This window comes from Sylvia atricapilla, chromosome 1 (genome assembly GCF_009819655.1).
Source record: "Sylvia atricapilla isolate bSylAtr1 chromosome 1, bSylAtr1.pri, whole genome shotgun sequence".
Taxonomy (NCBI): domain Eukaryota; kingdom Metazoa; phylum Chordata; class Aves; order Passeriformes; family Sylviidae; genus Sylvia; species Sylvia atricapilla.
The window spans coordinates 105,859,735-105,871,866 of record NC_089140.1 but is presented as its reverse complement, the minus strand read 5'-3'; the positions used below and the strand labels follow the sequence as shown (position 1 = coordinate 105,871,866).

General features: G+C 40.0%; 1 protein-coding gene across 3 annotated transcripts in view; it reads right to left on the bottom strand.

Moving 5' to 3' along the window:
- The window catches only part of RMC1 (regulator of MON1-CCZ1), a 16,488-nt gene extending 4,356 nt beyond the window's left edge, over positions 1-12,132 (bottom strand). Inside the window, exons 1-10 of one of the 3 annotated variants that reach the window (XM_066329907.1) lie at positions 11,877-12,132; positions 9,198-9,274; positions 7,805-7,889; positions 7,389-7,445; positions 6,221-6,307; positions 4,908-5,048; positions 3,207-3,310; positions 2,635-2,724; positions 1,887-1,992; positions 911-1,022 (exon numbers count right to left, since the gene is read on the bottom strand). In XM_066329907.1, the coding sequence (XP_066186004.1) occupies positions 911-1,022; positions 1,887-1,992; positions 2,635-2,724; positions 3,207-3,310; positions 4,908-5,048; positions 6,221-6,307; positions 7,389-7,445; positions 7,805-7,889; positions 9,198-9,274; positions 11,877-12,080 (1,063 nt within the window). In that variant the 5' untranslated portion in view covers positions 12,081-12,132. Of the gene's footprint in view, positions 1-910; positions 1,023-1,886; positions 1,993-2,634; positions 2,725-3,206; positions 3,311-4,907; positions 5,049-6,220; positions 6,308-7,388; positions 7,446-7,804; positions 7,890-9,197; positions 9,275-9,745; positions 10,142-11,692; positions 11,801-11,876 lie in introns of those variants that run through there. The other 2 variants (XM_066329924.1, XM_066329916.1) reach the window with 2 other exon arrangements.

Below are 12,132 nucleotides of genomic sequence, written 5' to 3'. Positions count from 1 at the left end.
CAAGAAGAAAGATTCATTTTTGTAGCCAGATCTACAAAGAAAATCTGACAATGAGAAGGCAAACAAATCCTTCAAAACGTGGTTCTTTTACTTTTCAGTCAAGTGAAATAATGCATGCAGAATTATTACAGCTCTTGTATTGTAATTCTAAATACACAGACTCCATTTGCTGTATTTAAATGTACACTCTTTAAAAGGAAGAGTGGGTTGTACATTCTGATCCTAACATTTGTTTAATACAAATCTCCATCTGCAGATTTATCATACTTGCTCTCAGATGTTAAGAGTTTTTAATGTGCAATCTTTTTGTATAGAAGCACCTTTCTCTTCTACAAAGAGAACCTCACTGCTCTATCACCTGCTAGTGAAACTATGCTCAGACTATTTCTATACTCCCAGCTTGAGAGTAACTTCTTGTCACACTTCTTGGACTGGAAAAGAAGAAAGGTAATCCAAGAAGAATCTAAGCATTTATGTCCTAACACCGATTGTAGCATTACTTCTATACTGGTCCCAAACTTGATTCTGAGCTTGTATTGTCTTTCAGCCTTTAACTTCGCATAGTCCTGACTGAAGCCAGAAAAGCATGAAGTGCTTTTGAGCACCCACAAGCTTTGAGAGCCATGGCCAAAAAACTCCCAGAAGTCAACACTTTTCAAGTGTAAAAGCAAAGTACTATAGGAAGCATGCACCTTAAACAGCAACTCTTCGGTGGCTGACACACATTAACATTTGGAACACCAACTTCTGCTCACTTGCTTCTTACCTTCTTCCTTCCTCATCCTCTCAAACATGTATAATTGAAGTGTTAGTAACTAGCCTCCTAAAACCTGAAGCACTCCTGTATGTGAGCCACTACATTTAAGTACTCTTGCTAAGTGTTAGGTTATTCACTATATAGTGGTTCTACCTGCTACAGGTATTTGATAGGGTTGTATTGATCGAGGTGGAAGTACAAACTGATGGATGGTTGTGGACCCATCAAATTCTCCTTTTAGCTTGATGTCAAATATAACTGAAGTCTGCAATTAAAAAGAGGAAGTTAGTATTGACAAATGTGAATCACCACCCATTTACATGCATTTGGTCTTCTTTTCACATTTCCATCGATTACTCTCTGTTAGAATCATAAAATGGTTGGAAGGGATGTACTGGGGTTGATGACATTTTTCACTGATCAGGCTGCTCAAGGCCCCATCCAACCTGGCACTGAACCCTTTCAGCGATGGGGCATCCTGTTCCAGGGTCTAACACCCTCACTGTAAAAAGCTGCATCCCATCTAACTATCTCCCTTTGGTCTAAAATCACTGCCCCTAGAACTGTCACTACATGCCCTCTCAAGTCTTTCTGGCACAACACATGACTTAGACACTGCAGAGTTAAGGATGCTAGAAACTCTGAGGAACATTGTCTATCTTCCTCTGATATCCTCATACTTCTACCACTCAGTCTTGTTCAACTCAAGTCATCAACACTTCTACCCAGTATGGACCACCAGGGAAAGCAGCTTTGATTTCAGTGCCAGTGAAACTTCAATTACTGGTGTTTCCCGAAGGCAAAGTGAGTAATGTTTTCTGGGTTTCTATAGTCATGTTTATAGCTTGACCAAAAGGCTGGGGAGGAAGTGCTCTGGGTTAAATACTAATGTGTAGAATTTACATGAAATATAACTGAAACATCAACTAATCCTCCTAAGGAGGTAACGTGCCCCAGTTCTTGAAGTTGTCCGAGAGAAGTTTTATGGTTTTGTTCCTGCAAATACTCTGGCTTTTGGCTAAGCTAAGCCCAAAGGAAAATAATTTAAATTAAATTAAATTACTAGGTTATTAAAACCTGCCCATAACTTCTCCAAGTTACAGCACAACACAATATAAATAAATCAGACCTCAGTATCCTGATGATGTACTACCACCAAGTTATCCACTACATTCAGTGCAAACTTCCCAGTTCTGTTCAGCTTTAAAATATGTGTCTTCTTACAGGAGCCCTCTCTGTGGAAACAAAGAGAAATGAGAACTGGTCAACGAGCCTGTTTAGACTACAAAAGATGTCTTTTTGTCCTGGTTTTGCTGGGACTCTGTCTATTTTCTTCCTAGGAACTGGCACACTGCGGTATTTTTGATTTAGCATGAGAATAACATTGATAAGACACAGATGTTTTAGTTATTGCTAAACAGTGCTTACTCTAAGTCAAGGACTTTTTGGTTTCCCATGCTCTGCCAGTGAGCAGGTGTGCAAGAAGCTGGGCCAGGACAGCAGACCTTAACTGGCCAAAGGGATATTCCATACCCTAGGACATCATGCTTGGTATATAAAGTGGGAGAAGTTGGCCAGGAGGCACAAATCAGTGCTGGGGACAGGCTGGGTAGTGAGCAATTGTTATTGTGTCACTTAATTTGCATGGGTTTTATTCCCTCCTTCATGCACTTTTCATTACTACTACTAGTTTTTACTTTACTTCATTTACTAAACTGTTCTTTTCTCAATCTATGAGTTTTACCTTTTTCTGATTCTCCTGCCCCTCCCACCAGGGCTTTGGGGGAGCAGCTGGTGGTACTTAGTTGCCAGTTGGGGTTAAACCACAACACTGACACAGACAGAACTGCAACTAACGTTCTTCATTCTGCTCTTACCTGGGTAAGTGATAGAGCACTACTTCTGCTCCTGTACTGTTGGAAGTCCTTGAATGATGCCTCAAATAGAGAACATAAAGCTGCCCATATCTAACAAGACAACAGGATTAAAGCATTATTTTCAATTAAGAGCTCTAACAGTCTCTTAGAGCCAAACATTTTATCCTAAAAGACGAGGTAAGACTCCCTAAATCATGTAATTATTTAATTAAAAGTGACAGATGAAATAGTACTTGATAAATCCCAATGCATGGCCTATACTCATGCAAGTTAGGCATCTGTGAATGATTCCTCTATCAAAATATCAACTAAAAAAATGAAACATTCTCCAAACATCTGTGGTAATCCAGAACAATTTCATGTAAGAATTCTCCATTTGCTTCCCCTCCCCACCCTGCCCTAAGAGATGCTTTGTTTAGATGCTTTGTTCAAGGCAGTAACTGAAGTGCTTTAAAGCAACAGCACTGCTAAAACAAGAAACAAGTGCAACCATTGTAATGTTCTTGTCTTCTCCCAGCATTCCCAAACCGTCAGAGCTTCCCGAGAAAGGCCTGGATGCGTGAGATACGTACATTGTGGCCATAGCAATATCTCTTTCAGAAAGGCTGAGCTTGGATGACTTGGGTGCTGCAGGTAACTCAATTTCAAATTTCGACAGTTTTGACATGGTCCCACCCTGTTAAACAGCAAAACAGGAACTGTCACGACCTGCACCAGGAAGGGACGAGCCGCCTTTGCCCGAACGCTGTATCACCAGCGCCCCCACGGGGCGAAGGGCGGTCATAGTCCAAAAGAAAGGGCTCTGCGTTTTCTTTCATAAAAACCCCCAGTGATTCTTAACACACGCTCCTGTAACTCCAGAAGCTTTATCGTCCTGATCTTATTATTTCAGCTACAAAAATATTTCTATTTTAATTCAGTCAAGAGAAATTTGTACGCAAATTCCATGTGCAATTAGTCTGGAGAATTCAAACAGCAGTTCTTTTTCCCTCTTCCAGAAAAGTGTGTGCTCCAACACTTAAATAACTGCTTCCTGGGAAGGAGAAAATATCACTGCCTCCTACCAGTCACAGTCTCCTTTAGCTCCTACCTTATACTTACAGCATATCCCTTCTCCTGCCCAAGGCTTCTGCTCTCCTCTTCCTCTTTTCTATAAAATTTATATTTAAGCAAATTTTCACAGTTCCCAAACCTTCTACCGAAATTCACTTCCTATTCTTACTGATTCATTCTTGAGTGTGAGTGTGAATACTACAGAACTATTTCCTTTACAATATCTCTGTTTTCAAGTATTACTTTGGTACAGGACCTATCTCAGGAGATCTTTAAAGATTACCTTCTGAACAGAGGATAAAAATTATTTAGCTTCAAGCTACAACGTGACACAAAAGTGAAGGAGGGGGACCCATAACCTAAGTTGTCAAAAAGAAAACTGTGAAAGGCTAGCAGGTTCCTCCCAACCACCTAAAGGAACAATAATTTCAGGATGCAGTACAGACCCTACACATAATTAACACAAACCAGGAAACCCATGTAAATAAGATGCTTTTTAATCTCTTCCCTTAAACTGCCACAGAAGTCTTCTTAATCCATTGACAGGACCAAGACAAATGCTGTAGTTCTTTTCCTCATTTTTAAAATCATCTGACTGCATCATTAACTGAAAACAGATTCTGGTTTTCACAACACACTTTTTCCAAGATAAAAAAAAAAAAAAATACTTTCCCAGTAACAGTAAGTGTTCCTCACAGGGAAGAACACCAAAAGAAGTAACTACTCTAGACAAAGCCCTCTCTGGCTTCGGACAACAGTTGTTTCTTAAGTGCTACTGTTTTTCTTTATCTCTTTTTCATCCAGTCATATTTGGACAGTTATAATTATAATCACAAGAGAAAGGCACTTATATTTTTTACCATAATGCAAAGAGCAAATGTTCATATGAAAAGTAAATCATAAGCACCTATTTAAGTGAAAAAAATTATTCAAAGACATTCAGGTTGTAAAATATTTAGTCACCACCAATTTTTTCTTTCTTTTCTCAAGGTCAACTGTCCAGCCTCATCTGAACACACATCTTTCCAAAGAGCACATAAAAAAGAGTGAATTTCCTAATTCTAAGCCATTACCTAGGAGCTGCCTTATAGATTTGCTTATTGTCATACAAGGATATGAACACATGTACCTCTTGGAAGAATTTCAAGCAATAGAATATTTAGATGAAGAAGCAGTTTAGGAAAAAATAAAAATGACAAGTTTGGAATATATCCCTTTACCTTGAAATAGAATGGTTGCAGGACATTGCCAAGGACAGTGGTTGAAAGGAGGATAACAGAGCTCTCTGGACAATACATGTACCAATTGACATTAATACTCTGATTCTTCAGAAGCTTTAAACTTCGTTTCTCTGGCAATACCTGGAAACACAGAATTAATATGTCACCACCAGGATTCCAACTGCATAAATGGTAATGCAGAGGCGCAAGGAATATGAAGCAAGAAACAGTTAAGTGTAAAGATATTTACCATGCTAGAATTAAAAAAAGAAAAACAAAACCAAAACTGGAAATCTGACAATTACAGCTGAGGCCCATTTTACTGTAGCTAAGGAAATAATATACATCAAATCCTAATGAGCACAACGGTGCTGTGTTTTCCCACTCATCCAAATCTGGGTATAAGTTCTGTGCACAGTGGAGAAAACATCTAGCTTGATATAACTAGTGAAGTTTTATTAAAAAGTCCTTTCTACAATATTCTTGCTGCCTTCAATCCCCAGCTTCCTTAATCTATTTTAATTTGAGAATGAAGTATAGACATCAATTCCCTTCATTTCAAGGCCTTAAATATCTTCTCTTTAAAAAGACACTTACTTGATTTGGTCCTTTTACCTGCAGGGTTGACATTCATAATCCTTTCAGGTACTAAATATATATCTTCCCCCTCAATCAGCAGAAAATAAGGCTGCCTTTACTACTAGCTGTTAGTAACAGTAAGGAGAAACATTGTGTCTTAGCTCCAGGACTGAAACTACTGGGAAGTGCACAACTTTTTTTTTCGGGAAGTCTTTAGTAATGAATGTTAGAAAGGGTTATTTAATTATCAAACATCTTTAAAAACACATGCAAAGGAAATTACACAGAGGAACTCAATGAGAGCAACAGAGGAGAAAGCTGCAAGTTGCAGAAGGGTACTAGCTAGTCAATTATTAGTTCTTTGCCACCTTTTAAGCATTTACACAACTTCCCCAATGCTGATTTGTTTTGCATGAAGTGGTATTTCACATTAGATTTAAATAGTCATTTCCATGCAAGCCAAGAGCATCTCTTAATCTAGAGTTCCCAAGGCTCAGTTGAGTATTCTTTTATACAAAGTCTTAAAACCTGTAAATGATAAATTTGCCCTGCCCTAGAAATGTATTCTTCTTAAAAAAAATTAAAAATTTTAGTCTTCAAACCAAATGGCAGAAATTGCTTTTTTAGCACTACACTTTCTCAGTTACAGAGACAGGAAAAGAATTCAAATATGCTGTTACAAATTTACATTTTTCAAATCTCTAAGCACGTCCTACGGGAGTTATTTCTATTACCTGGTAGAATTCAATTCCTTGATCTGTGATGAAGACAATTTCTGTAGAACTCGTCCAGCAGAATCCTAGAATATTGGCATTCTTTGTCTTTTAACAAACAAGCAAACAAACACTCTTTTACTTGGAAAAATTAACTATTCAGGTATGCTAATATTACTAAATGAAGAACACAAGACCAAAGGCAATTCAGGTATCCAATCTCTGGAGTTAAGACTTTTGGGCAGCCAGACACCCAGCATGCATCAGTCACTTTTATAAAGGATTCCCAAACTACATATGAACATGATTACTGTATGGCCTGGATGTTTGGCAGCATGTAAGATTTACAAGTTCATTATACAGTCAAATTTTCTTTTTAACCTAGATAAAACTAAGCTTCTCTGCTTCAAACTCTGCTGACAATTCAACCAGTTCCTGACATGAAAAGCAGGAAGAGATGTTGAGAGAAACTAAAATCTAAGTGGAAAAATTTGCCATGACTTCACTCAGAACCTATTACACTCAGAAGTGTATTACTATTACACTCAGAAGTTTCATTACCATAAAGGTTTTGCTAGAATGGTTTAAGTAAACTCATAATCCTAAATAATGAAGCAGACAGTGTTCCAGCTTGAAAGACTACAAGGATCAAAGGATCTGTGCAAACCAGATGTATAAAAATTTACCCAAAAATGTAATTTGTTTTAGTTAAAAGTTGGAAAGTATCAAACAATGATAATGGTACTTGTTTCTGGTAAATAATCATCAAAAATTAAAAGGATTAGTAAAAAACAGCAAACATCATATGAAAACTAGTAATAGTTTACTATTACTTATTAATGACATTAGAAAAAAACACCCACATTAACATATCTGGCACTACTATAATCACTGTCCACTGTTTCTGTACCATCAGCATGTTATCTTTTCTCATTACCAAATCTCGACATTTGTTGCCCCCCACAGCATTTCTGCTCCCTCTAGGAAACAATTACGTTCACAAGACAGGGAAGGTTTTTTTTGTATTGTTAACACCTGTTTGTTCACTCAATTTCAATACACAGTAGTGCCTACATATCTCATTTCCTTGCTGTTAGTGTTTTGAAAGGTACATCAATTAGTTGTAGTCACCAGTGAAACTAACATCAGAGTTTTACTTAAGCATATAAGCTTGGGACATTTAACTCACCTTACATTCCTGTGTATATTCTAGCTGAGGGCTATCTGGAATAAAATTCAAAAAATCCTGCAAAAACACCCATTAAGTGTATTAGCAATTATGAAGCACAGACAAGATACATACATAGATACCAAAGAATAGATATTTGTTTATCAAATTGTTTTGGATGTGATATACATACAGAAGAAAAACTTATGTTCCACCTCGCCCTTGCCAGAGCTGGTTCCCCCTGACACTTTTTCTTTAAATGATGATACTAGCAATACAACAATGCTGCCTGAGCAGCCTCTCAGGATGATGGAGGAATTTTCACTATAGCTTTTATTAGCCAACAGACTTCTTGAACATTTGTCTCAAAGAATTTTAGTCTGGATGTAGAGGATTTCCAGCTCAAATTCCCTAGCTTCAGGGTGTAGGTTTCTTACCACACTCTTCAAAGTTCTCTGCACAGCCAGGATCTTGTTCCCTAAGGAAAATTTGATGCACTTCACTTCTCCTTTGTCCTCCATCCTATATAGAAAGAAACAGAAGTTATGGAAATATAATCTAAAATAGCTTCTTCAAAAATATACCCTAAAAAAAGACAATGACAGAGGCAAAAAAGTGTAATGCGTATGCTTTTGAATACAGATTATTACTCTTGCCTGACTAATATATTCAAGACCCAGATTGACAGAAAATGGCAGCTCACTCTTCAGAAGTCCTGAACACATCAATTACAGAATCGTGGCTGAGGTCACACAATTTAGCACCTGAAATCACTGCAAATGCTCAGCTCTGTTGGCCTATGATGTGGAGCTGGAAGACTTGTTCTTGAAGAAGGACTATCTAAACCTGCATCCTCAGTTCTGTAACACCAGCCTCCTGCAATCTGCTCCATTACTTCCAGAACTACTGCTAGTTGACACAAGCCTCCTTGCTTTCCCACTAGGACACAGTCTCTGGAAGAACTTCTGATGTTAAAAGGAGAGTGAGGCTGTTTTTACACCACTGAAATGAATTTAAAAACTTATTCTTACCAAACAAGCATCAGTACAACTGGTATGAATAAGGTATATACCTCCTCCAGCGTATGTTATTAAGTCAGGCCAAAGAGAGAGACAGTCAAGTATGAAAATAGTGGTACATCATAAAGTTTACTAAGCATTTTCAACTCCTTCAGGACTGACAAAGTATAACCAAATAAAAAAGTAAAATGAACCCAGCAACTTTCAGGACAGGCCCTACGCAATATCCAGGAGATCACAGTAAAGATATCTTGATTACAAATTGCTTCATCCATATTTGGATTGATAGGGAATAAAGGAATACTGCCTTACATATGCACAGCAGAGTACAAAATGCCATCACTCTTAACAGAGACATATATAAAATAGTTTACTGTTCTCAAACTCTGCAAAAATGTTTCCACAAGAAATGGAAGACATAGAAGAAGCCAATTCAGATGAAACAAGATGAACAGAACATAAGAAACCTACATCTAGGTTTGGACATTGTGCTTGAATCACAGACACCACTTGCTACACTGTATACTTGGATAAGTCATTGCTGCAGTAGGAATCACTCATACGTATTGCATGTTTTAATAAAAGACTGTTGTTTTAAAAAAACCCTAATTTCAGCCTAATTACCTTTTCTTCCCAGAAGACCACAGAGAGGGAAAAGCATACCCTCTTAATTGCAAGATTGTATCTAAGAACAAATCAAAATATGATCATAACTACTTCCAAGTTTTATGCCTGAATTACAGTGGATCAGGACTAAGCACCACATAATTTGAAGATTGCATCATTCTATTCCAAGATAAAGGTGCCTTACCTGAAGGAAATGGGATTTCTATCCTCCAAACCTTTAACAACAACTCCTGTAGCTCCACCAGATCGAACAGCAAAAACCTACAAAAAAAAGTTTTGAATATATATTTAATTCCTTCAAAGCCATAACCTTCACCTGCTTCATCTTCTATATGCCTCTAATATAACCTTTTCTTTTTTTTTTTTCCTAGACACAATTTTTGTTCTCCTGCAGATCTGCCAGTTCACACTGAGACAATCTGGAATTCCAAGTCTACTTAGAGTTGTCAGATTGCATAGTACTGCAACAGTCTTGTAGGCATATTTTTAACTACTGGGCAAGTTAAATCAATAAAAATCTTTATAAGCCTTTATCTTGGTTTTGTTTCCTTTATATTTTCCTAAGTCATGTACTAGTAAAAGTATCTAAGACATCAGAGCATTGTTTAAAATAAAAAGGAACTCAGCTTGGGGATTGGGAAGAGATGTAGTTCAATGACCCAGAAGCTTGATTTGTTAGACCACGTTATTAAACAGGAAGGGTTTAATGGTAACCTGTAGATTTTCATGTACCTATGGAGTTTCAGCCAACATGCCCTAGCAACTGAGAATTCCTTTAGCCCAACTTCACATACATGTACAAAACCTGCTAGAGACATGACATGTGTTGAGCTGGAATAAGAAAACAAACACAAAAAAAGTCATGCTGTTGCAAACTTTACCTAGCTTGGAAAAAGAAAGTCAGGCAAATGCCTTATTGGTACTTGTTGTATGTGCATCAGCATTAGGCACACAGATCAGGGCTCAGAGTGACAGGGAAACTGTCCTGTAATATCAGCCATGCTGCCAGTCTGCTATGGTCAGGTAGGAAACACATGTGTCAAGATTATAAATTGCAAGCAAGTCCACAGCCTTACTAGAATGATTAATACTTAGTTTAATTCTTCTTAGTATTATGGAGATAGAAAATGAAGGCAACACTCTCTTAATCTCTGCAAGATGAGAAGATTGCATGGACAGGACTCTCACCTAGGAAACGGTCATTGAAATGCTGGTTACAAATGATTCAGAGACACGCTGGAAATCAAACTACTTTAGATAATAAGAAAACACAGAGAAATAAATTTACACTGGAAAAAATGAATCTTTCAAGTGAGTTCTCAACAACCAGTTTCTATGTAGTTATATCACATCCACACTATGATACAGTGTCTCCTGATAGGGTATTTCAACTGGCCCTCAAAGATAATGGCTTATAAGAAAAAATATCTGGAAAGTTGCCCAGTGGAAAAGGACCTGGAGGAGCTGGATGATGGCAGCTGAACAAGAGCCAGCTGTGCCCAGGTGGCCAATGGCACCCTGGCCTGTGTCATCAATAGTGTGGCCAGCAGGACCAGGGCAGTGATTGTCCCCTTGTACTCCCCTGGCACTGCTGAGGCCACACCTCGACTGCTGTGTTCAGTTCTGGACCCCTCAGTTCAGGAAGGACATTGAGGGGCTGGAGCGTGTCCAGAGAAGAGCAACAGAGCTGCGGAAGGGTCTGAAGCACAAGTCCTCCAAGGAGCAGCTGTGGGAGCTGGGTTTGTTTAGCCTGGAGAAAAGGGGAGTCAGGGGTGACCTTATTGCTCCCTACAACTCCCTGAAAGAAGGCTGTAGCCAGCTGGGCGTTGGCCTCTTCTCCTGGCAACCAGCAACAGAAACAGAAGACACAGCCTTAAGCTGCACTGGGGGAGCTTTAGGTTGGACATTCAGAAAAACTTCTTGTCTGAAAAGGGTGATTAGACACTAGAATGGGCTGTCCAGGGAGGTGGTGGAGTTACCATGCCTGGATTTGCCACTCGGTGCCCTGGTCTAGTTGACAAGACTGTTCGGTGAAAGGTTGGACTCAATGATGTCAGAGACCTTTTCCAACCTAAATGACTCTGTAATCATTCTGAACAGAGCGCAACAACAAGCAACACACCCCAGAAATACTGCTCTCTCTCCAAACATGCCACTGATCATGATCACACATGGGGCAATGCATGCCAGCTATATGGGGAAGAAAGCTAGAGGGTTCTGACTCCGTGAATGCCAAGGTCAAAGAATGGTTACAGGAATTAGGCAGAAGAATGTATCCACATCTGTACAAGCCTCATGACAGCCCGTGGATCTTTTAGCTACACCGAGCTGAACTCTCAGAAAGCCATACAGATATTAAGGAGAGCTTGCTTAAAAGCACTAAAGCCAACAAACGGCCACTTGGGTCTGTGACACGAGGAAAGCTGCAATAATTCTTTTTTTTTTTTTTAATGATTATGCTGAATTTCAGGAATTGAAAGGGGTGTGAAAAATTCAGGGAAATTAAGCTAACAGCGAAGTGACAAAGTTTGCCAGTCATGTGGGGACACTTGGAACAGAAAGGAAAAGTGCTGACTCTGATGAATTCCAGAAAGACCTTACGGCAGTGAGAGTAAGGCAGGTGAAATCCAACCTAACAAATGAGTAAAGGGGAAAAAAGAAAAAAGAAGAAAAATCTACCGCCTCCAGCACAATGACAGGTCCTGAAGAGGAACAGCCGGGCTCACGCCCGGCAGCCGAGGGACGGGAGGAACCCAAAGGCGGGCAGGGAACCAAAGCCAAGCCGGCGAGCAGCAGCGGGCCGGGCTGAGCCCAGAGGCCCGGCTGCGCAGCCCCGGCCCGGGCAGGGCCCCGCCGCCCCCACCTGCTTGTTGGCCTCGTCGAAGAACACGCAGTTCACGGGGTTCGCCTTCTCGAAGTGCACGGGCCGCGCGCACAGCGCCAGGTAGCAGCCGCCGCCCTCCGCTCGCCCCTCGCTTTCTCCTGCTCCTGCGGCTGCGGCTGCCGCTCCCGCCGCTGCCAGCGCCTCGTCCTCGGCCGGCGGCTCGCGGCTCCCGGCGGCCGCCATTGCCGAGCCCCGCTGCCGGCGGCCGCTTCCTGTTTACACTCCCCCCGCGCGT